Below are 26,332 nucleotides of genomic sequence, written 5' to 3'. Positions count from 1 at the left end.
GAAAAAGATCACAGGTACTTTGTTGTGTTTTGTCAAAAGTAACAAATTCTTATTTGATTTTGTATGTGTTCAATCATATCTTATTAAGCTTTATTATATATGATTAGTGGGACCATTTACAGTAGCTGAAGACTGGTATATATCCTCATCCAAAGTCAAAACCGTCAACATAGAATATTTAATATTAAATACAAGATCTTCTCTTGAAAATCTTTTAAAAATATGGGAAAAGGTTCCAGAATCTGAACATGGTGTGCCTCTCTGGAGTTCTTTCTGACATAAAATTCTTCATTTCACTAATTATAAAATAATTTATAGTCTATACTATTTTATAATTATATCATATCAATCAAAATCTAGATTCTGTTGTAGAAGATGTAATCATATTCTTACATACTGTATTTTCCCGAAAATAAGACCCTGTCTTATATTTTTTTGAACCCTGAAATAAGCGCTTGGCCTTATTGCCATGCACTCAAAAGCCCTATTGGGCTTCTTATCAGGGGATTTTGGGAGAATCAGGGTACTATATTAAATACTTATAAATCATTTGATTTGGACCCTTAATCAGGACAGGAATTTATTATAGTATCCCTGACAGATAGCTGACTTTGTTTGAAAATCTACAGCAAACTACTGCAATTCTAGTAAACTATTCTACTGTTTAACCATTCTTTACAATAATGAATTAATTTCCATAATGAAGATTGAACTGTAAACAGCACTGTAAAACTGGCAAATCTTTTCCTGTTCCTCTCTTATATTAAAACTGAAACGTGAAGATCAGTCTGTTGTTATATAGGGTGCTGTCTAGCATTGAGAAGATCCAGCTTTGAGTCCATTCTGAACAATATAAACTCAATATATGACTTTGAACAAATCACTGTCTTTCACCCCAACCTCTCTTATAAGGTAGTCATTGCAAAGGAAAAATGAAAGATGTCCATTTAAGCTACCTTGGATTGCTGAAGAAAAGCTGGGATAAAAACTTCAATCCAAAATTTTACTGAAATGATTTTCTTTCTTTGAGGTTGACCATGCAGCAGCAATAAAAGAATATAGTAGGTCTTCTGCAGACCAGGAAGAACCTTTACCACATGAACTGAGGCCTTCGGAAGTATTAAGCATGACCATGGACTATTTAGTAACTCATATCATGGACAAAGGAGAAGGGAACTACAGGGAGTGGTATGATTTTGTCTGGAACAGAACCCGAGGGATAAGAAAGGTAACCATTAAAAAAAAAACCATTGTATTTCACAGAATAAATACAAATAAAAGGGTAAGGCTGAAGGAAATAAAAAGTGAGGGCAAGGAAGAGGGACACATTGTGGAGATAGCAAGATAATGCTTACCTTTTCCCTCAAACACCACACATTCTTGGCCTTAGTTCTCAAACTTACTTACATACCTACCTACCTACCTACCTACTTGTTTATAAAATTTATAGGCCACCTCAAGGTAATTCTGGGCGGCTTCAGTCATAAACATATGGAAGGTATTGAGATTTGGTTTTTCTTTGTTGCTTTTGCTGTCTTTGAACATTAATTCTATTAATGCTGTTTGATTTCTTGCTTGCCTGTTTTTTTTACACTTCCACTTCCTCTTGTACCTGGAAATATTGGTTAATCTGCATCACCTTTTCATCTTCTGCTGTTCCACCAATGAAAAAAGTGATCTCTTTTAACTGCATACTTCTTGGGTTGGGATCCGAAGGTGTTTGGAAGACCTTCACTTGCATTATATAAAGCATTAACTGAGATTTATAGAAACATATAATTAAAAATAGCTTCATAAAGTTTGTAAGTAGATTTTGATGGGTTTTATTTTGTTGAATTTTATAGTTCTAACAATTTGCCATTTTATGTTTGGCTAGGATATAACCCAACAACATCTGTGTTCTCCTCTGACTGTTTCCTTGATTGAAAAATGTACCCGTTTTCATATTCACTGCTCCCATCATTTGTGTGAAGAACCCATGTCATCATTTGATACAAAGATTAACAATGAAAACATGACTAAATGTCTCCAGAGCCTGAAGGAGATGTATCAGGACCTTGCAAACAAGGGTATTTACTGCAAGGGTGAAGCAGAATTTAGGGGATACAATGTCCTCCTGAACCTCAACAAGGGGGATATTCTCAGGTGACTTTTTAAATGTTTACAACATTGATTTGACTTTTTTCACTACAAACATTTCATTGCATTGTTAATAAATCTTGTCAGAATGACAAGAATGAATCACTTTTAATATAGAGAGCATAACTATATGATGGGGTGTTCAGTGTTGTTTGACTAGGATCTGCATTCCAAAAGATAGGCAAGTCAGCATTAAAAAGTAGAACACTAATAGGTAAGAGCAAAAATGCAGTTTAAAATATTTATTATTTTAAATTGATCAAAGTATCTTTGGATAATATAATATTAATTCTTACAATTTGCTGGGAACATTTATAAGAGTTCTGAGGGCCATATTCAATGGATCTCTGGACATTTTTTGAACTCGTTGCAGATTTTCATAGTGCAAGATTAGAAGAGACCAAAGCTTTATTACCATCTAACACTGCCAAGGACAAAACCATCCATCATTAGTTCTTTTAAATTATCATGTAGTCCAGAACAGTGTTTCTTGCTAGTTGCTAATGACAAATTATACCCTGCTTTTGAAATCAATAGGCTAGCTGCATTTGTTCAGCAATATTAAATTGTCCAGGTAGTAGGCTTCTCAGTAGATAGACATTGATAATTATTTGTCCCCAAGAGTCTATTTCTCTTTTCTAATAAAGAGAATTACATTTCTACAAGAGAATTGTAATTCATACAATTTCATAAATTTACTGATAAATTTATTTTTTGCAAAAGTATGCTCTTCAAGCCAGAATAAAACAGTTGTAAGTTAGCTAGTTCAAAAACAAAGAGTTGAAGCACCTTAAAGGTTAACAGATTTATTATGACATGTATCTCATCAGACCCATGAAAAAGTTGATTACTGTCATAATATTGATTTAAAAGATGATAAGTTGACAAAGTTGGGAGGTGCAAGAGATTGTTTTCATTCTTTTATATTGACTTCATTACTTTGTCTTCTGATTGTTCAATCAAAACCTTATATCTATTCATATCTGTTTTTATTTGCAGGACAGGGAAAACTCTATAATGAAATTTATTCTGGTCTAAAGACTACTTTGATAATAATTATTGTAAATTTGTTCACATGTTTTACTTAGCTGTAGTGTGATGTCTTTTGGCTTACTGTGGTGTGAGTTGGTGTTATGAGGATCAGATCACTAATTCACAGCACTTTGAATTAAAAATAATTAGTCCAGCCATTGCTTTTGCTTGGCATATTAACATAGCTATCCATCTGTCATTAATAATGCATATATTTTAAAATAAATATTTAGATACTGAAAAAAACATTTCAAATATTTTGTGGCAGTTTTAAATTTAAATGCATAATTCTGTATGAATTTCAAGTTGAAGTATCCCAATGTTTTTGCAACTTCTTTTAATGCACCTGTTCCATGCTTCCATTGTGAATAAAAAAGTGAGCTTTTTCCATCTTTATTTCAACAGAGAAGTGCAACAGTTTCGTCCATCTGTCCGAAACTCCCCTGAAGTTAGATTTGCAGTTCAAGCTTTTGCTGCATTAAACAGCAATAATTTTGTCAAATTTTTCAAACTTGTTCAAACAGCATCTTACCTGAATGCATGCTTGCTTCATTGCTATTTCAATCAGGTAAGAAATAACAGCCATTTTAATGTTTATAATATTATGCAGTTACAAAGGTTTTTTTATATTATATTACATTACATTGCATAACAAACAACTTCTGTATTCTTATAACAGACTATTTAAATTTCCTATGCATCCTGATGGATCAATGTGCCTTTTGCAAAACAGATAAAATCCTGAAAATCCTGATAATAGTAATGATTTCCCACTTAGTTTTTTAAGTAGGTGGATTTTATTATAGACCTAAGCAAGGCAGTAGACCAGGAGTGAAATGCTCCCGGTTCAGACCGGATCGCCTGATCCGGTAGCAATGGAGGCAGGTGGTTCGGAGAACCAGTAGCAAAAATTCCTGCTCCCCCCCATGCCCAGCTGAGTCGCGCAATCATCAGAGGCTTTTTTTTTTCTTTTAAAAGCATTTTTTTTACAACCTCTTTGGCCAAAGAGGTTGTAGAAAAAAAAAATGCGTTAAAAAGCCTCTGATGATCCTAGCTGAGTTGCCTGATCGTCAGAGGCTTTTAAAAGCATTTTTTCCTGCAACCTCTTAAGGTTGTAGAAAAAATGCTTTTAAAAGTAAAAAAAAAAAAATTGGCCACACCCACCCAGTCACATTACCCACCACCACCATCAAGCCACGCCCACAGAACCGGTAGTAACAAATTTTACATTTCACCACTGCAGTAGACTAAGTATTTTCATTGGTGGACAATGATTGACTTTGTTTTTAAAAGTAGTCTTCTCCACTGATAGCATTCTACGATTGGTGTTTTCCAAGGACATATCTACAACTGTAGACATGGTTTTATGAATTAAGACTGAGCTCTTCTTTAAAATATAACATCAAGAAACCTACAAGCATATAACAAGCAGTGAAGACATGAATACTTTTCAATGTATTGTTGAGCTTCCAGTATTCATAGCATTACAGAGATACTTTAGAACCAGTAATATAGACTTCTTTATCTTTTGCCTAAATAAAAGGAAACCTTTATTGTTAAAGATAATCTTCTTAATATTTGTACAGCTTTATTTTCCCCCCCAAAGATTCATGCTGTGTGACCTATGGGCCAATACAACTTCCAAACCCATTGTAGTTGTGCATGAAACATTCAACTACCTTCCCCCCAATTAATATATGACAGAGACCATAACATACTTTTAATATTAGGATTATGTAATAGAATGTTATAAAGTAGTGAAGATATTAATATCTCTTAAAATATTTTTCAGATTCGTAAAGATGCTCTAAAGTGTCTCAATTTTGCTTACACGGTGAACTATCAGAGATCCACTATATTTCCACTGGAGAATATAGTTCGCATGTTGCTGTTTAGAAACCTTGAAGAAGCAACTGATTTTATAAGTTATTATGGCTTGGGGGTGTCTGATGGGTAAGTGGTTGTTTTGCCTAACAGGATGGGGAGTTTAAATGTGGTGATCACGTGGGTTAATATCTGTCACAATTCCAACAGTAATGGGCAGGCTCCATTATGGTTATGAATCGAGGATTTCCAAAGACTGGTTCAAATTATTGATTCAGTTTATCCATTATAAAGTATCTGACACAGAAACTTGTTCTAGTTTAATTTTAATATTGGATTGGCCACATGTTCCCCTTGTATAATAAAATATTAGTCTCCTTTCTGTTATCATTTTAACATCTGCCTGAATAGACCAAGATTGAAAATCTCAAATGTTGAAAGTCTTTGAACTGGTCTTTGACAGATGATTGGACAATACAATAGTAAAAATGTTGTGATAAATGTGACATATGACAGAATCTGCAGATTTATTTATTTATTTGATTTATATAACCTTTGATCAAGTGCCAAGTCCACTGGCCCTAGGTTTTTTATTGGAAAGCACTTGCCACAGATGTTTTTTTAACTGATCTAAAATAACTCTACAAAGCCAAAAAGCTGGGGTTTTTTTATTGTTCATATACATAATTTCTACAAATATAATGTACTTAATATATTTGGACATATATATTAATATATTAATATATATTTGGACAGTGCAACCATTTGTGTCAGGACTTTTATGTTTTTAAGTGGGATTCATATTAATTAATTGCCACAAATGTCACATCAAAGGAGAGATAAATTAAGACACTATTATGATTTATTGTAGATGTGTTTTGAAAAAAACCCTTGTGAAATAGTTCATTATAATCTTGAAATAACATGTTTTGTACTTCCCCTACACAGTTCTGTGGAATTGAATCGGTCTGCCTTTTTGGAACCAGAAAGCTTGCCCAAACCAAAGAAAACCCTGTTTGTTGGGCAGAAGCTCACTCTGCCTATTGGAGAAATTGTCAGTGGGGGGCCTCTACAGCACATGACTCCTCATGTACCTTTGTGTAGTTTTAATGCTCAGAACAAGTACACAGGAGAGAATTCAGTAGTGGATTCAGCCAGCAATCTTCAGAAAGTCAGTGTTGATATAATAGGTAAGAAGCTACAGTCACAAAATGACAATAGGAATTATGATTGTTTCCTAGAACCTATTATAAAAAATATACTGGCTGTCATAGTTTGCATTTACTATAGATATTTCATCACTCTGAAACTTTAATATTAAATACAACAAAGTCTTGTTAGAGTATTAAAGTTTTTGCAGTTCATCTGATTGAAATGATGTATTCTTTATTTGTAGAAAGCAAGCTAATTAATGTAGAAAGAGATCCCAAGCTCTTGCATGGTATTTTTTTCATCAAGGTTATAATAATTTGTATTGAATTGCTGCTAACTCATCTTAAGGAAGGTCCAATGTGTTTTTTAGTTCAATGCTTTGACTTGGTCCTATCCTTTGATAGAATGCAGGTTTAGAAGTATAACTAATTATATAATTATCACATTTTTAATGTTAAAGTGTTTCACATACTAATAATCTCTCAGTGATAAATTATTATCATTATGTACTATAGAACCAGTAAACAGGTAGAATGTTTAAGGTCATCCAAAAGTATTTTTAGCAGAAGAAAATTTTAGATAGAAATCTTTGATTAATGATTTAAGTTATGAATTATTAACAAGATGAGAAAAAGAGAATTCTGGACAGTGGTACACTTTCTAATCTCTTGTGCCTTAGATCTAATATTTGCCTTTTTGAAATAATATTGTTTTTAGAGAAGAACATGCTAGTATGTGTATTACTCACAGGTGATTTTAAAAGAGAATGCACTCCTTTAAATAACAATAAACAGAACAGTCTTATCTGTTCGGGAAGAAAGATTGTTTTCGACTGCATTAAATTTGGTTTGTTTTTTTCTCCCAATGCTCCATAATGACTTTAATAAATTAGCATAAATTGTATGTACTAAATCTAATGAAAGTAACTGTAAAACTGTCAGTGAATACTAAAATATAGTATCTCTGAATAGCATGAGAAAAAATAAGTACACCCCATGTAAAGTTTTTTCTTTTTTAGCATGTAGACATATCAATAATTTATCTTCATTCAAACAATGTGTAAAGGTAATGTAATTGAACAAAACTATAAAAAATGACTTTTCAGTCATTTATGCAACAAAAAAAATCAACAGATATTCCTGCATGGAAAAAGTAAGTACACCCCTGGCTTGAATATCTGGAATTATCTCCTTTGGCAGAAACAACCTTGAGTAGCCGTATCTTGTAACTTTATATCAGTCCTTTATACCAGGGATGTCAAACTCAATTTCATTGAGGGCCACATCAGCGTTGTGTTTGACATTGGGGGGCCGGGGTGTGTATGACCAGCTCAATGTCACTTGTGTCGGGGGCGCCTATGGTGGCTCAAGCACTCTGCCAGCGAAAACGCTCCTGAGCCCTCCCAAGCTCTGTTTTCACTGGCAGAGGCACTCTGGGCCTTTGCTGTTTCCAGGGTGGCCCTGGAATCTAAGCACCCTGTGGGTTGGATCCGACCCCTGGGACTTGAGTTTGAAACTCGTGCTTTACACTAATTGGGAATAATTTTTACATACTGCTCAATGCAGAATTTTTGCGGTTTCAGAAACCATTTCAAATCACACTACAACATTTTAATGGGATCTAGATTTGGGCATTGAATTGGCCATTCCAGAGTCCTCCATATATTTTTTTCAACTATTCCTTGGTGGATATGTTGGAATGTTGGGGGATCATTGTCATGTTGCAAAATCCATGTTCTTTTGAGCTTCAATCTGATAGATTGGTCTCACATTATCCTCAACAAAGAATTCATAGTGTGTTGCCCAAACCCTGTTGCTGCACAGTAGACCCAAACAATAATATTTCTGCCACCATGGCATCACATAAAATTTTGTCTTTGGTTCTTGCCAATTTGTAGGTAAATACTGTGTCTTTGCCCCATCTGTCCAGAGCATGTTGTTTTGGATGTCCTGGCCTTTGCCTAGGTATTCATGAACTTGCTGGGGTGGCCTGGCCTAGACAAGTTGGCAGCTTTCTTCTCTTGTAGATGATTATCTAGAAAGTGGGAAGATTGATACCCAATTGCTTGGCGATCTTTTAAAATCCCTTTCCAGAGTCATAGCCATATGTAAATTTTTTGTGACTACCTCAGAGAACTAAGGATGGTGACATCACTCAGGTCAAAAACAATGAGCAAATCAAACTAAACATCCTCCCAGATCCTGTTTAATAATATTCTAAGTAATTTCAGCTGTTCTAGTGCACTGGATTCTAATTATAGGTATTTGAGGTAGTAATAAATGTAGGAGGGGTACTTACTTTTTCCACATGCAAATTTACATTTATGTTTATAGCAATTATATAATGGCTTACAATGGACTACTAGAGATTAACAATTGCTTCTCTCAATGACTAAGCTTCTGATCCTAATTGTGGTTTTAAGTCAAGGATTGTCTATAAAAGGACATATTTGTTATATCCCCTTTATCAATATTGCTGAAATGAAGATCGAATATCTATTTTGAAATTGTCAAAAAATTCAATGGGGTATATAGTCTGTTTAACATATGACTGTTCTTTGATTTAGATTGTTAAACATAAATGCTTAATATGAAAATAATTCATTCCAAATCTGGGTATTAATTCATCTGGCTGGGTATTCTGTTATAATAGAGAGTGTCTCTTTGACAAGCAGAAATATTTTACAGTTCAGGTTTCTGAGGTAATTCCCCTAAACCATACTTTTACCCATGGTTTTCAGAAACCATCCTGGAAAAATCTGCCCTGGATTGAAAAAATGTTTTTAAAAGTTATGAAAATATTGTTTCTCTTGCTTAATAGCTTGATATTTTACTGCCTGTTTTTGCCCACAGAACCAAGAATAGGAGAGGAAAATGTAAAAATGGAAGCACTTCAATCTCAATCTTCATTTTTACTTCGACCATTCCCACCTTCATTGGTGCCTTCCTCTGCAGAGTCCATCTTCCAGCCCATCGCACAACCGTTGTCTCCCACACCAAAGCATCAGCCTGAATATAGTGATATGGTGAGAAGCATCTGACATTTCTTAAATTATCACACCTTTTTTTAAAAAAATGATTTTATATTTCTACTTTTGTTTTAATGTAACAATTCTTGATATAAGAGACATAGTTATAAAAACTTAAAGATAGACTATGGTGTAAAAATAATACTAGTGATTGAGAAAATGATATTTTTGCCCTCAAAATGGAGCATACAATCCCTCAGAATATGCAGCTTCTTCTGGCACTTGTACTTTCTTCCTCCTACAGAACTTTGTCATTAGCTCTTCGTGTTCCTACTCTTCCCAGTGAATAAGTGTGAGGAAAGCTTCTGTATTCAGCTGAAAGGTTTTATATTACTTGATTCTGATCCTTGCCTTAGGGGCCTGGGTTTGATAGGGATAACAAATGGAAGGGTAATTCCAGCTGTTTCTTTGCTTGCATCCTATCTTCATTTTTTATTTTTATTTTTGCAAATAAGGCAGCTAACATCCAATATATCTTCCTCCTGTTTTCACCAGAACAACAAGCCTGTGAAATGGGTTGGGTTGAGAGACAGTGATTGGCTCAAAGTCACACAGCTGGTTTTCATGGCTAAGGTGGAACTTGAATTCATGGCTTCTCAGTTTCTAGCTTGGTGCCTTAACCACTAGATCAACCTGGCTCTCAAACCAGGAAAAGTTTTCTCTGCAGAATACTTGGAAGACAAAACAGTCTCCCTGCCCTTGAAAAATGTGTTTCTATAAGCAGAGCCCTGCATTCTGTTTTAACCCTCTTTTCAATTTTTTCCACTTCCCCTTTCTTTAATTCAGAAAGTTTCACTACAGTTTTTCCTATAGAAATAGGCAAACTTTCTAGGCTTTTACACCGCTCTGATAAGAATGCTGATATTTAGAGACTGAGTAGTGTTATAATATTGCCTTATTGCCTCTATTTCATCAAATGTTTGGGTTTTAATATTCTGCTACCATGTACTGTACCATTTTATTTGTCTTGGTTTTACAAATATGTGCTAGAAACAGTGTTGAAGGCTAATTCTTACTCTTTGCTTCTTAATATCAGGACATTTTAGAAATAGCTAAAGACCTTATGTATGAGGTACTAGAAGAAGAATGCTTAGAAATCAGCAGTGCAGGAGCAGACTATGTACAAACAGCAATATGGTATGTATAGGTATTGTTTTTAATGATATTTTGGAAACAAGTATTGGTGTTTGCTCATTTGTCATTCTAGACACATCCTGAATACTATAATAAGTTAGTGCAACTTTCTCTAATGTGTACATGCTCCAAACATGTGTGTTATAACTTCCCAAATTATGTAACCAGCATGGCTTTTACTAAAAATTCTAGCAGATGAACATGCTCAGGTTGGGGAAGATTCAGATAAAACATGGATCAAGGGTTGATATTGGATAACTTTTCTAATTTAGCTCTATATTTAGAGAGAACATGAGAAATGCCACTATTTTGGTCTGATGCTTTATCATTATCTTTATTTTTATTTAAAATTTAAACTATTACTTGAAGTATACTAATTTGAACATCCAGGAAAATTTAAGTTTCAGCTTTTATAAATAATTCATACCAGTACGGCATCAGTCTCTCTTTGATTAGAGAAAAGTCTAAAGGTATCAGAAGGTAGTATCTTTCAACTGAAATCTTTTCTGTTACTCTTGAGCCTTTTGGCATTAAAACTAACATCTGTTCTCTTTTATCATAGCACTTTTTGTTCTCACTTCTTCATCTTCCAAATCTTCTTGGCTAGATGTGAATGGGAGAAGTTTTTTTTAACTTGTAGTTAGATAGGAAGGGCTTATTGCTTTAGAATTTCAAGAAGGCCTTTTTGTGTCACTCATCTCTCAGATAATCAGTCTTCTTTAAACAGAGTTTCTATATTATCCATAAGGCTTTTGCAGTTTCAGCACAACTCTTCCCATACTTGTTTGACTGAAGTTTCAAGGAAAGGAAGCTAAAGGAAGCTATAATTTTATGGGTTTTATGGTATGGTTTTATTGTCCTTGTGAGCCATCCAAAGTTGTGGTTTAAGTTTGGAAGCCATAAATATCTGTTAAATAAATATTTTCTATAATAGATTTCCTTAGATTAATAAAAACCACGTATAGGACTGTGTAAAATCTTTCTCTGCATAGAAAAGCATTTTCGACCCCTTCTGCCACCACTTTTTGCCAAGAAAGGTAAATTAAATTAATACTGATATTCCTTTATTATAACCAGCCAGATGACAAGATGATACAGCAGTTTTTTTTTGCTGATAAAACATAGATTGTGGCTTAAATGCAATAGTATATTTATTTATTTTTCTTATAAAGCCAAATATGTGACTCTGGGTGGCTTACAATAAAATAGATAAAAAAACAACTTAAATGATATAAGAATAAAACATGCATGGTATGCCCTGTTTCTATTTTCATAGCAAAAGAAGTCTGTATCCTCATTCTGGCCTCGTAAGGATAACTGTCCATATTTTATTTTCATTCATTTTTCATTAACCTTCTTTACAGATACATACTATATTCTTAGTTCTAGGGGTGTATATATTGAAGATCATATTTTATATATAGGAACATCATTTTTCAGATTAGACCTCAAACTTTTAGGGTTTTCCTATGTGGCAGAGTGAGGCTTCATGAGACATTCATCTTTCCATCTTCCCAGGCTGAATGTTTCTGTATGCTGCAGTGATATTTACTTGTGCTGTGATTAGTTGGTCTGTGTCAGATCCTATCCTGTTTTTTCTTATATAGCAGACATAAAATCTGATTAAATTAATGTTTTTACTCCTGCTTTCCTTCCCTAGCACTTTGAAGTTAAATTCCTCCTTTAAAAAGTTCCTGAGGTCATATCAAATTTTCTTTTGAATTTGAAAAATGTTGCATGTCATGTTGACTGTGATGTTCAGATCTTGTCTTTGTTTTTTGTTTTTAATTCAAATGAGATACTGGGTTTATGTAGTTGACTCATCGGTTTATGTTTGGGTTTAACAAGAAAATTTAAATGTAGAAGAGTCTTGTACAGGGGTGTCAAAACTGGTGGCCCGCGGGCTGGATGCATCACTCGCTGGCCATGCCTACTCCAGTGCCTCAAAGGGGAAAAACATCACAATACATCACCTGATGGCAACGTGACACTGCGAGTTTGACACCCCTGGTCTTATAGGTATAGAAGAAGAAAAGTATATGCAGCTTTGTGTCTTTAACCAGAGACCTCACTCCAGGGACACTAACCTTACATTTTCTCAATAAGGCATAAACACCAATATATATGCATAGCTATAATAAAAGTAGCATATGTTTAAAACTACAGATAATTTTTAATTTATGATCATTTGTTCAGCAATTGTTCAAAATTGCAACTGTGCTGAATGAAAGGGGCTTCCAACATTTGAGCTATCGCAGCATCCTGGCGATCACATGATTGCAATGTGGGTGCTTGGTGCCCACTCATAATTACAATGTGGCAGCATTCCATAGTCAAATGATCATAATTTCTAATATTCCATGCTGTTTTTCCATGAGAGGGGAAGTGAGGCAAGTGGACAAGTGGGGAAACCAGCAGAAAGTTGAAAGTTGCGGTCACACAAGGTCCTTTCTGAACAACTCAGTCCCAGTTGCCATTGTAACTCAAGAACTCCCTGTATCTTTATTATAGCTTAGAGTTTCATGTACCTATGTTTGTATAAAACAAAAACAAATAGGTTGCTCTACTTACAATTTCAGAATTGCACTTGCAGCAAAAACCAGGCAAAGACTTAGAAGCACATGTGCACAGGCTAAAGGCCTCTCCTTGCAAGGGTCGGTCACCATACATAATTCACAATCCCCTCTCCTCTGAATCAAGACCATTGATTTAGGGTTTTAGGCTGGTTTTTTTAGGTAAAGAACCAGGAGACTGTAAATTCTAGCCCTTCCTTGGGTATGAAAGCCAGCTGGGTGTCTTTGGGCCAATCACACTCTCAGCCCAATTCACCTCACAGGGTCAATGTTGTGGGGTAAATAGGAGAAGTATTAGATATGTTCATTACCTTGAAGTATTTATTTTAAAAAATAATAAAGGTGGGATGAAAAATAAATAATCGAATTCCATCTAAACCAGAAGACAATCTTATATAGTTTAGGGGAATGTTTTTTACATGCCTCTCTTAGGAATCACTTATCTCAAATTTCTTACTAAGTAAATATATTACCTGGAGCATGTATAACAAAAACTCTTGAGTCTATTTTTTTATCATAAAGAAATCTGAAGCCCCATAAGCAGCCCAGCAAGCAAATTAGTCAAACAGATAATGGACCTACAATAGGTATATCAAGCTCTGTTGAAGCCATTAAGGGTGGGGGGTACTCATTATACCACAGTCTCTGCAATCACAGTAGTTCCAACTTTACTGGAAAAGACATCATAAGGCAGGGGTGTCAAACTTATGATTTGCAGGCTGGATGTGTCATGCGCTGGGCACACCCACCCCCAGTTTAGCAAAAGGGGAAAAAGTCATAATGTGACAACACCCCTGTCATAAGGGAATTGGCATACTCAAGATTTCTCAGGCCAGGGAACACAGGCTTAGGCCCACCAAAGCAAAAGTTTCTCATTCACTCTGCTAGGGAAATAAGATTTATAGTATACATACTATAGTATGTATAGTATGTATTATTTTAGAAGGAAATATCTCATAAAATTTACAGCTTTTAAAAAGTTGTACTTGTTTTTTGCAAGATGAAAAGAAGTAAGTGAACAAGAAAATAGATGGAAGCAAAATGAATTTATGGATATTTAATGGGATGAGGAGAGACCAGAGAAGCATAGGAAGGCAGAGAAAAAAGGGAAGGTTGGGAAGGTTGAAGGTATAGCAAATGGAGCAGTGAAACATTGGGATGGAGGAGGAGGAGAAATCAGCATTGGGTAAAGCTGAGATTTTGGGATGAAGTGGCAGGTAAGGATGAGAGGGCATTGCCATAGATTTGCACTGATGTTTCAGTGCTGGGTATTTCTACTTATGTGAGCAATAGGACTAGGGCAGTGATGGTGAATCTTTTTTTCCTTGGGTGCCCACATCTACAATGCAATGCCACTCTCCCCGCACATGCGCATGTGACCCCCCCCGCTGCCCTGCCCCCCACACATGCACGCACGAAACCCACCCACCCCCGCCCCCCGTTTTGGGCCTAGCAGGCCTCCCTGAAGCCTCCAGAGGCTAGAAACGGCCCGTTTCCGGACTTCTGGCAGGCCTGGTAGCCTGGGGAGGGTGAAAACGCCCCCCCTCCCCCCACGAGGCCGGAAACAACCCATTTCCAGACTTGGGGGGGGGATTTTTTGCCCTCCCAGAGCCTCCGTACAAGCCCTGTACTTACCTGGCATCCAAAATGAGTCGCATGGAGACTCCTGGTAGGGGAGGGGCAGCGTGGGCAGGCGGGCCCAGCCGAAAATCAGCTGGCCAGCGCACTCATATGCACTGGAGCTGACCTAGGGCAACAGCTTGTGTGCTCACAGATACGGCTCCATGTGCCACCTGTGGCACACATGCCATAGGTTCGCCATCACGGGACTAGGGGATTCTTCTGGTAAATCAACACTACCTAAAATACTTGGGTTGTTTATGCTCATCTTTTAATTAACTTTTATTTTGGAGATGAAACTTTTATTTTAATATTGATGTGTTAATACATGTAACCTGGTTGTGCACGTGAATAAGAAACACCTGTCTCAAGGAGCTGGTGAAGTTGTAAAAAATTTAGAAATGTGCAGCTGGTTCTTTCAATTAAGGCTTTACAATGAATTTTATTTCTTCTATAGGGTTTCTGACACTACTATAGATGAACTAGTTACAGAAGTGATGTCTGGAATTTTGAGGCAAATTGCATCTGTTGTAATAAATGAAGAAAGGGAAAGATTTGAAGAAGAAAAGCTTCAGGCCGAAAAAGAGAAGTAACTTTTATTTAACATTTGTTCTGACACAGTTTAAAGTTTCAGTGTGTACAAATTGAAGTACTACAATATATTACAGTATTGTGTTCTCTGAGCCAATCAGATGTGATTATAAGAGAGAGATTCATTCAGTTATACTTGCAAAGAGACATAACAGTGACTGTTGGGGTGCACCTCTGTAGTTAGGTTTGCCTGAATCTGTCCAGTATCCATTCACCATGCACCTTGCTAGTTAGTCGTTTGGCCATTGTATACATATGTAGGTCAGTTAACATGTAGAACTCTGTCATACTCTGGGGAATCTGGCTGCTAATGGATTAGAGTAGATTGCATGCTCCCATGTTCCCTTTTATACATTGCTCCAATTGTGTGATAATTATTTAAACACCACTAGCGTATTTGTAGAGCAAAAGATTGCACACAGATGGTTCTTGATCCGACTCAAGACAGACAGACAAACAGACAGATTTAACAAATAATATAATATAACCAGAGGATGTAAGTTAAATAGAACATAGTATTACTTGTAACTTAGTAATGTTTTCATAAATTATACTTAATACTTTATTTTTAAGATAGCTAATTTTTTTATTGAGAAACTTTGTTATTAAGGTAAGCATCTGAAATTTTCTTAACACATAATGATTGGATTTCATTCCATCATCATTTTAGGCAAAAAAGGGAAAAAGAAGAGAGAATACAAATGTTAAGCAAGTCACTGGGTGCAGAACTGATGCAAGAAGTAATAAAGCAAGAAATAAAAGAAATTTCAGCTAAGGAGCTAAAGTACGTGAGTTGCAGAACCATTTTCTTTACTGATTGTTATGTCTTTATCATTATTAGTTTTTTTATGCTTGTTCCATAAATAATTATCATCGATGTTTTCTTGCAATGGATTCTTTGTTATGAAAGATAAAATAAAAACACTCTTCTTAGGATAAATAACACTTATTTTTTGCTATCTTTCTACCACTTTATAATTTGTCATTCTTCTTACTGTGGATGTTTCTAATACTCTGGCTCCAGTAATGAAATGTATATCTGTTTCCAAGCAGCTAGTTGCATTTTTATTTCTTTTCTCAGAACTGTGTATTGTTTTCTATACATCTTAGGCTATTTTTCTGTAAGTGAGCATCTAAGTAAATAAATTTCTTTTTTCAGTTTAGGGCTTTCCCTGTTTTTAATAACATAATGATTTAGGCTTTTAAATAAAAGATAGTTATTACTATAACCACTTATAAGAAACTGAGAATTTCCCCAACCTTGATTTCAACAGTTTCCCCTTGCAAGTTGTTCAGAAGTAGGGAAGCATTGGAAACTGTGGAGGAGAAAGCTCTTCTCTGAGTTGTTTTCTTCTTACATAGCCACTGTTTATAAACCGGAATATTTTTGATGATGCAGGAATAATAAATTTTTTTTTTATTTTACAAATGATAATTTAGTTCAACTTAGATATCCATTTCAGGCTTGTTTCTTCAATTTTGCAAACTAGAGACATGATATTTTGTAGGCAGTGATCAATAAATTCCATTTAAATTATATTGCAGTTCTTATCAAGAGTGTTATTTAATTTATATGACATAACATTTGCTTTTAAACAATTTATTTTTATTTTTATTTTTTATTTTATTAAATTTCTATACCGCCCTTCTCCCGAAGGACTCAGGGCGGTATACAGCCAGAAATAAAACCATGACAATAGAAAAATTAAAAACAAGTTAAAACAATTAAATCAATTGGCTGAAAATTCTAATAAAACAACCCATTAAAATAGTAAAAATATTATTATTATTTAGGCCAGCCCTGCTTGTTGGAATAGTAATGTTTTTAGGGCACGGCGAAAGGTACGCAGGTCGGTAATCCTACGAATTTCCGGGGGCAGCTCATTCCAGAGGGTAGGGGCCCCCACAGAGAATGCTCTCCTCCTGGGGGTCGTCAGCCGGCATTGTCTAGCTGACGGCACCCGGAGAAGCCCCTCTCTGTGAGAGCATACCGGTCGATGGGAGGCTATCAGTGGCAGAAGGCGGTCTCGTAGATACCCAGGGCCCATGCCATGGAGCGCTTTAAAGGTGGCAACCAATACCTTGAATCGCACCCGGAAGACCACTGGGAGCCAGTGCAGCTCGCGCAGGAGCGGTGTTACATGGGAGTGTTGGGTCGCTCTCATAATTACCCACGCGGCCGCATTCTGGACCAGTTGGAGCCTCCAGGTGCTCTTCAAGAGGAGCCCCATGTAGAGAGCGTTACAGTAGTCCAGACAGGAAGTGACGAAGGCGTGAGTGTGCGTAAGGAGTCCCGATCCAGAAAGGGACGCAACTGGTAAATCAGGCGAACCTGATAAAAAGCCCTCTTGGCCACAGCTGTCAGATGGTCTTCTAAGGACAGCTGCAAGTCCAGGAGGACACCCAGGTTGCGAGCCCTCTCTGAGGGGGTCAAGATCTCACCCCCAATAGTCAGTGATGGGGTCAACTGACTATGACGGGACGCCGGAAACCACAACCACTCGGTCTTGGAAGGGTTAAGTCTGAGCTTGTTCCTCCCCATCCAGATCTGTACGGTTTCCAGGCACTGGGACATCACTTCAAGGGCATCATTGGGGTGGCCCAGGGTGGAAATGTACAGCTGAGTGTCATCGGTGTACTGATGGAAATCCACCCCTAAGCCACGGATGATCTCACTCATCGGCTTCACATAAATGTTGAACAGGAGGGGCGAGACGACCGACCCCACAGACTAGCACCCCACAGACTAGGCACCTTGGGGTCGACTTCTGCCCCCCTGCCAACACAGACTGTGTACAGCCGGAGAGGAAGGAGGCAAACCACCGCATAACGGTGCCCCCCACTCCTAACCCCTCCAGCTGGCGCAGCATGATACCATGGTTGATGGTATCAAAAGCCGCTGAGAGATCTAACAGGACCAGGACAGAGGAACATCCCCTGTCCCGAGCTCTCCAGAGATCATCGATCAATGCGACCAATGCCGTTTCCGTGCTATACCCAGGCCTGAAACCCGACTGGAACGGATCCAGATAATCCGCTTCATCCAGGTGCTGAGGAAGCTGTCGTGCCACCACACTCTCAATTCTTGAATTGTTCTTTGAAATGAAATCTGTTGTATGACAGAAAGCCAGAAGTGCTATAATCTATCTTGAGATATCTGTTAAATTAATTCATTATATCTTAGGTGTGCTGTGGAGATAGATCAAAAGGCACGCATTGTCCGGTGTTCACATGAAATCTGTGCTGAAATGATGGATGCATTTTTGGAGGATGAAATTTTCCAAAATGCTAAGGAGACCCTGCAAGAACTTCAGTGCTTCTGCAAATACTTACAAAGGTATGTCAAATGTATTAAAGTTGGCGCTTAAGAAGTTTACTGGTAATTATTCTCTTACTTGTATCATATTTCTTCCACTAATAAGCTCAGGATAAGATGTGTAAAATCTTTTCATTATTCTTGCAATTTTATTCTACAGGACATAACTACACAACAAAACTTGTCTCTTAAGTTTTAAATCGTGGAAGTATTTCTCTTGCAAATTCTCCTGGGATCTCTAATGACAATAATGTGTTTGCCTGGTTTGCTCTGAATTTATAGTGATAATGCTGGTAAAGTTAACTACTCCATCCAAGATAAACTTTTAAATGGGATTTGGGACTAAATCCAAAGATGAAATTTTATATAAGACAGATATATATGCCGTCTGCTTAGAGAGAAAAAAGCTGGGGAATTTATTCATTCATTCATTCTCTATAGCTGTCCATCTCATGCAGGTGGCTCTTTAAGGTGACTAAAATAGGAAGGCAACAAGAAAGACACATATCACTTCTCTTTTTTTTAACTATAGGGCAAGTGAGCAATTGAATGAAGAGTACATATAATTGCTAAGTTCTATAGAGAGGGCTGCCTTTTCTTCCTTCTCTTCTAACAGTGCAGAAAACATTTGCTTCCCCACTAGAACTGGTTATAATCTGGTATCAAGCAGATAAAATACAGTCTAATTGAAAGGATGGTTCTAGCAAGTTGTGTATTTTGGCAGTCAATGAACCTTGCTTGTACATTCTCTTGAAGATGGAAAGAAGCTGTTTTGGCCCGAAAGAAATTGAAACGACAGATGAGAGCGTTCCCAGCAGCACCATGTTATGTAGACCCAAAAGATAAATTGAAAGCCCTTTCACCCTCTGCAGAGTGTCCAATTGCCAGGGAGCATCTAATTAAAAGAATTGTGAATTTGGGACATGCCGGGACTCTTGGTACCGCCTGCCTGCAGTAAGTACTGTCTGTCTCCATATACATGAAAGAAGAGCATGTAGCAGTTACCTCTTTCTTCCCCATGCTACGATGGTATCAGGATGATGATATGTGCAACATGATGTTATAAGCCATGGTGGCGCAGTGGTTAGAGTGCAATTCTATTTCTGCTGACTGCCGGCTGCCTGCAATTGGCAGTTCAAATCTCACCAGACTCAAGGTTGACTCAGCCTTCCAGCCTTCCGAGGTTGGTAAAATGAGGACTCAGATTGTGGGGGCAATATGTTGACTTTGTAAACCTCTTAGAGGGCTGTAAAGCACTGTAAAGCGGTATGTAAGTCTAAGTGCTATTGCTATCATGCAAATGATACAATATAATTTCCACTCCCACTTCTCACAATGCTTTGTATGTTATCTTGAGGAATCAGCACATTTTTTTTCTCTGATCACTTCCCTTGTCTTCCTGTTACATTGGAGGATATATGCTGCAGAGAATTAGGACCAGTCATTTCTGATGCATCTATCTCAAGCATTTTGCTTGCTACTTGTGTAAATGCTTTGAGATCCAAACCAACGATGTGCCATATATAGGGCAGCCTGCCTGGGGAGACTTGCTGTTTGAGATGGGAGGAGCAGGATATTTCCTCTGAACTCCTGCCATTCTTCCAATATCCTTTCCCTGAGATCCTTTCCCATTTCTTCTCATTCTTCAGTTGCACTTTCTGTAACTTTTAAGGAGTTCTCAGAGTGATAAATTGTAAGGTGGCTGCTTGAATAGGGAAGTACTGTAACTATTTCCCAGGACATTTCTTTGAGGATCCCATCATAGCAGTGATGCTGGCTAACAATGGGAGTTTCTGGAAGCTAAAATTCATCACTTCCAGAGAGCTACAGATCCTTCATCCCTGTGTTTGGTTGATTAGTTTAAATCTTAACATACTTCAAAGTATGTTTTCTTAAATAATGTCGCTTTCTTTTCTATTTATTTAAGTTTAAATCTAGAATAAATTAATTGTTTATTAATTTATTATAGCTACTCCTTAACTTATGATTTACAACCAGTTGCCATTTTCAATTTTCTCTGTCGGCTTTCCTAGAAAGTCTATGTGGAAACTGGCAGGGAAGGTTGCAAGCTGCTGCCAATTAGCAAGATGACTCCTTTTGTTTCTGCATAGAGCTGCCTCCTGAGGGAAGCTGAACTCCTAAAGATTTCAGCTCTATTTCTGGGTATGGTCAGAATTGGTACTCTGTGTCAGCATAAAATAAAAATAAAATACAGTACAGCTGTGTATTCTATCAAAGAAAATATTATAGGAAGACTTTTTAAACTGATAGCTTTGGTTGAATGTTAGATGCAGGTCCTTACACATTTGACAAATCAAAGGGCACCAGGTGGTGGCTAAGTACAAATGAGAAATGTTTGCTGTTTGATACAGTCAAGTGATTCATACAGTGGTATTTATTTTCAGGTTTCAATGGATACGGAACAAGACCATCCACCAAATGAAAGTACAACATTTTTATCAGCAATTATTACAGTATGTTGATTGTAATTAAATTATGTTAGAAAAAAGACTGAAAGCTTTGAGGTTACCGTCAATCATTCTAATCTAACTAAAATCATGAGAGATTTAAGTATTAAATATATTTTGAACCAAAAAGGAATCCATACTGATTTTATGAGAAATAAGTTTTGTGACACCTGAACAGAGAAGAGATCCTTGTCTTACATATGTCACTGGAAGTGGATTACTGGACAAGATGCAGGAGAAAAGTCAAAAACTGACTGCCCTGCCCAGAGAACTTAGATTTGTGTCTGTACAATGAGTTTTAAAATGCATTTAGACAACTGCTAATTAAATAAATGATGTTTCATCTAGTGCATAACCTGCAAAAGTACTTTTTAACAAGATTTTATAAGAATGGATTTTTACATGCCCTAAAGCTTTGGAAACTAGCATATTTTAACCATTATGTTTAATCAACCATTAAGTTGATTGTCGTAGCAACTATTAAATTAATACGTAGGCTTGTTCTGGAAACAAATTTTCAAGAGATTTATTTTAGATTTATTGTTTTTTGTTATTAAAGTAAATAATTTTAAATGTCTTAATCTATTTTTCCTGAAACACTCTTTAGGAAATATAATCTACAATGAATATGGTTACATATTTTAATATTATATTGTGTGTCTCAGAGATTCAGCATGGAGTCCACTTGATCTACCAACATTAATTGTTGAAAATATTCCTATGCAACAAGAAAAGATCTTTTGGAAAGCACTGCTTGTGTTGCCAAGTTATGATGACTATCCTGCTGAAGATCCCAACAGGTACTGCTTGAATTGAGACAGTGCAAGAGATTCAAAGTGTGTTGATTGTGCAGTTCTCAGGTTGAATAGGATATTGTTCCCACTCATATCTTGTTACTAATAATATCCTGTTATCTAAACTCACAAGAAGTATTTCATCTCCTAAGTACATTGTTCATAACTTCAATCTTCTAGGACAACTTTTGTTCTGCTTTTAAAACCTCTTTTGCGATTTCTTTTAACTACTTACTAATTTTTCACTTCTTTGGCCCATTTGCCACATTCTCAATTCCTCAGAGTTCTCTGCTATCACCAGAGGAGATCTTTTTTATTTGCTGCAGGAAGCAAACACATGTGCTTTTTTCCCTTACCCATTGTTTTCCTGTTGGGAGAAAAATCTTTAATATTTGGAGGCTAATTCCTGTTATTGCCTCCTGTCTTCCAAACCCATGGATGAAGAACAGGGAGAGGTATTATACTGGCTGGCCTCGATAGACATGGCTTGCCCAGGAGTAGGGCGCAAATCTTTCATGCCCTCATTTTACCTTTGAATCTAGGGGGCGGATTTAAAAAGTAAATCATATTTAATTTATATTTGCATTCAATGAAAATTAAGTTTAGTTTAGTTTAGTTTAGTTTAGTTTAGTTTAGTTTAGTTTAGTTTAGTTTAGTTTAGTTTAGTTTAGTTTAGTTTAGTTTAGTTTATTTGATTTGTATACCGCCCTACTCCCGAAGGACTCAGGGCGGTGAACAGCCAAACAATAAAATACATAGATACAAAAAATTTAAAAACCAGATAAAATCGAATCAAACCATTTTGGCCCAGACAAATTAAAACACCCCAATAATTTAAAAACAGATTAAAATTTACATACTAAAAAGAGGGAAAAGATTAGGCCAAGCCCGCCTGGTGGAATAAAAAGGTCTTCATAGCGCGGCGGAAGGTGCACAGATCCGGGATCCTCCATATCTCCGGGGGGAGCTCATTCCAGACAGTAGGTGCCCCCACAGAGAAGGCTCTCCCCCTAGGGGCCGCCAGTCGGCATTGTTTGGCTGACGGCACCCGGAGGAGTCCCTCTCTATGAGAGCGTACTGGCCGGTGGGAGGCTATTGGTGGTAGTAGGCGGTCCCGTAGATAACCAGGTCCTAAGCCATGGAGCGCTCTAAAGGTGGTAACCAAAACCTTGAAGCGCACCCGGAAGACCACCGGGAGCCAGTGCAGCTTGCGCAGAAGAGGTGTTACATGGGAGCGCCATGTCGCTCCCATTACCACCCGCGCGGCCGCACTCTGCGCCAGTTGGAGCCTCCGGGTGCTCCTCAAGGGGAGCCCCATGTAAAATTAAGTTCAATAAAGGATATTATTTTCCTCCCATATATTTGCTATTATCCTAAAGCTGTCACATTGAACATTACCTTTGGGAGGGCTTCTGTCCGCTGTATTCCAGATTGTTGTGCATCACTGGATTAAACTCTTCAGGTTATATGCTCCTAGATTAGAGTGGCAGGAGCAAATAACTTTTGGAGCAAGAGTCTGGAAAGTATTTTCTGCATATTCTTAGATTAAATCTAGATAATTTTTCTAGGACAAAATCATTACGCCCTGGAAATGTGAATAGCCTTTTGCATGTTTAAAGTTTGTAGGTTAGCATTTGAACACAGTTCCTGTTTTATAAATACAGAGCAGGGAAGAGAGGATTATAACTTAAAGGCCAGTGTCAATGTCACTAGTCAATGTCTTTGGATAGCCTGTAGGCAAAGAGTGTTATCTGTTTTATATAAATAAACTTCAACAGCTGCATTAAAGGTGGCTTAGTATTTCTGTAGGTGAAGATATCTCACTGAGCTTATCTTTGATTCTCGGCTTCTCACTGTATACTGTACTTTTTTTCTTCTCTATGATAAACAGCAGAATGCTTCCTTTCTTGTCTTTTCTCAGCACAAAATTTCAGACTGGAAAAGTAAAGGCTATGGTATCTTTATACCATATATACAATCAATAAAGTCAAGTAATACTAAATGGTTGGTTAATTTAGGATTCTTTAAATCCCATTAAACCTAGTAAGGATATTTTTTTTTCAGAGCAAGCATGTATGGTATTAAACTCTGTTTTTTTAACCAAATAAAACTTGAGAAAATGAAGAAATGATTGAGAAAATATCAAAAATACACAAGAATACAAAAATACAGGAGAGAAAATACACATTGCAACTGCAAATCATGCTCTATATTTCCACTATTTAACAATAGATGTTGCTAATATAGCTAGAATGACAACTATAAACAAGAACCCTACGATTTTGCAATAGTAGTAGTAGTAGTAGTAGTAGTAGTAGTAGTAGTAGTAGTAGTAGTAGTAGTATAATATTTAGGAGGAAATCTCCCTAAATGTGGAATAGAACTATAAATAGTCCAGGTAAGGCTGAGCCTCTTCAGTGATTGTTGGGGTGTTTGAAAGTAATGATTACGGTTGTTTGCACTGCACACTACTGTTGCAGGTTCTTTAGATTTATTTTCATAAGCTGATCTTAATCAGTGCTTCAAAGTCTAATATTAAGTAAAGACATCTTCATCATAATCTTATACCATTTGATAAATTAATGTTTTTTGTATGATAACAAATATTTAACATTTTAATTGGACATAGTGCTAGGAATCAAATCTGTGATACAGTTTAAAAGTACTTATTTCTTTTCTGGTTATAGAATTCTAATGGAATGGTTGAAAGCTAAATTTCAAATCAAAAGAAATGAAAAGGAATCTGCATCTCAGGCAAATAGCAGAATTCAGACACTTGCACTGTATACATCTCTCCAAGAAGATCAAGAAACCTGTCTTAGTGTGTGCATAAAGGTCTGCTCAAGTAATAATTTTCTGATGCCACTATCTTGACACTATCTTGACAAAACATGTTCTGTTTTGGGCAAGGACAGTAACCTTCTGTACTCAAAGTAGCTACATTAATTCAAAGATTGTGGGAAGGGAGGGACTAGGTAAAGAAATGAAATTCATAATCGGAGAAGAGGGTCTTGAACAGAGCCTGTGGATTGATTGCTACTTTTAGTTCAGCTAAGCCAGAGTGAAAGAGAGGTTGAGAAACAGAAGCATGAGAACTTAAGTCTGGGTTAGTAGTTAAGGGCTAGGAAGACTCAGGTTTAAGTCCACCTACAGCCCTGGAAACTCACTGAGAATTTTGATTCACATCAAGACTGATGGGTTTAAATCAATGTCTCCCAACCAGGGGTGAAATGCTACCGGTTTGGACAGGTTCGCCCGAACTGGTAATGATGGCGGCAGGTGGTTTGGAGAACCAGTAGCGATGGTGGCGTGAGGCTCTGTCCACCCAGTCATCGTTACTTCCTGGTTTTAACCAGGAAGTAACCTGTTTTTTACTCTCTGCGCATGCGCAAAAGAATTTGTGCATGTGCAGAAGGTCCAAGCGCGCGGGGCGCGTGCACTTCCGAACCGGTAGGGAAGGTAAGTAGATTTCACCCTGCTAGCCAACCATGGCCATTTCCAAGGCTATGGACTTCACCTGCCAGAATTCTTATTAATGGCCATGCTGGCCGTGGAATTCTGGAAGTTGAAGTCCATATGCCCAGAAATGGCTAAGGCTGGGAAATATTGGTTTAAATCTTACTAAAAAATATGAGACTAGAAGACAGTGAGCTTGCACCTTTATTTCAGCAACTAGTGCCCCTCTTTGAGGGAGACAGGTGGTTTAGAAATATAAAATAAAAATAAACTGCAATCTGAATGTTTTAAAAAATTCTATTCGAAAGTTTTAAAAATCTGAATCCTTGGACTTGTAATGTTTTTGAGAACTCTTTTATTTACAAAACTTTACTGCAGACTTTGAAGAATGCTTCTGAATTTTAAAGTGGGCACTTCTTTGCTCTTTCTGTAAATGGAAATAAATTGTTTTCCATGTCCTGTGTAGGTGGCTTGTGGAACACTTGGCACTTCTGAACTTGAAGACCCAGAAACTTTGAAAGAACTACTTGGAACTAGTGGGCTTCTTCTTCTTCTATCACCTCAAGTAAGAAGTGATGATCCTGCAGAGGAAGATGTATATTGGCTTTCAGCCTTACTTCAGTTGAAACGGCTCTTTCAAGTAATACCTTTCCAACCAAAACTACCTCTTGTGGTTCTTGTCCCCAGTCTTGGAAATGAGTCTGTGAAAAAGGAAGTAGAGGAAGGTATGTAAAGAACTTTGAAATAATATAAGTCATTTATTGTAATATCCAAGATAGAAACAAATTTAATTAGCTTATAAATGTAGAGTTTAGAACTCTAAATAGAATATCTAGGTTTTTGTCAAGGAAAGCTAGTGTCAGGTTCCAAGTACACCTCCAAAAGAAGACTCAGAGGCTAGAAGTTCCTCAAAGTTCCATTTTATTAGAGATGTCATATTGGCACATCTGGGAAAACCCAAATCTGAAAGCTTCCAGGTTTTCCCCACCCAAAAGAAAGTCCAAGTCCCTTCCCCTGCACTCACATGTCCATCACATGGTCCAATCAATGCACCGTCCCAACTGGAGATGTCTCCCAGTCACACCACTCCAGGTGCAGGCCTGAATGTCCTTGACTCTCGGAGAAAGAAATGTTATTATGGCAAAATTTCTCTACCACTCAATGCAATCCCCTCTCCCGGTTTCCCACAGCATTAAGTGTGGCAG

The 26,332-nt window shown here is 37.0% G+C and overlaps 1 protein-coding gene across 3 annotated transcripts in view; it reads left to right on the top strand.

Moving 5' to 3' along the window:
- MCM3AP (minichromosome maintenance complex component 3 associated protein) overlaps nucleotides 1-26,332 on the top strand; it is an 86,646-nt gene that overhangs the window by 35,087 nt on the left and 25,227 nt on the right. For all 3 annotated transcript variants that reach the window (XM_087882212.1, XM_087882210.1, XM_087882211.1), the window contains 15 exons: nucleotides 1,031-1,228; nucleotides 1,877-2,145; nucleotides 3,577-3,739; nucleotides 4,964-5,124; nucleotides 5,944-6,185; nucleotides 9,000-9,172; nucleotides 10,212-10,312; nucleotides 14,960-15,091; nucleotides 15,764-15,877; nucleotides 18,278-18,430; nucleotides 19,166-19,363; nucleotides 20,815-20,883; nucleotides 21,543-21,677; nucleotides 24,359-24,506; nucleotides 25,594-25,852. In XM_087882212.1, the coding sequence (XP_087738338.1) occupies nucleotides 1,031-1,228; nucleotides 1,877-2,145; nucleotides 3,577-3,739; nucleotides 4,964-5,124; nucleotides 5,944-6,185; nucleotides 9,000-9,172; nucleotides 10,212-10,312; nucleotides 14,960-15,091; nucleotides 15,764-15,877; nucleotides 18,278-18,430; nucleotides 19,166-19,363; nucleotides 20,815-20,883; nucleotides 21,543-21,677; nucleotides 24,359-24,506; nucleotides 25,594-25,852 (2,515 nt within the window). The remainder of the gene's footprint in view (nucleotides 1-1,030; nucleotides 1,229-1,876; nucleotides 2,146-3,576; nucleotides 3,740-4,963; nucleotides 5,125-5,943; nucleotides 6,186-8,999; nucleotides 9,173-10,211; nucleotides 10,313-14,959; nucleotides 15,092-15,763; nucleotides 15,878-18,277; nucleotides 18,431-19,165; nucleotides 19,364-20,814; nucleotides 20,884-21,542; nucleotides 21,678-24,358; nucleotides 24,507-25,593; nucleotides 25,853-26,332) is intronic.

This window comes from Pantherophis guttatus, chromosome 1 (assembly GCF_059756535.1).
Source record: "Pantherophis guttatus breed Tessera chromosome 1, ASM5975653v1, whole genome shotgun sequence".
In the NCBI taxonomy this organism is placed as follows: Eukaryota; Metazoa; Chordata; class Lepidosauria; order Squamata; family Colubridae; genus Pantherophis; species Pantherophis guttatus.
Note: the sequence above shows the minus strand (reverse complement) of the source record. Positions and strands in the feature narration are given on the sequence as shown.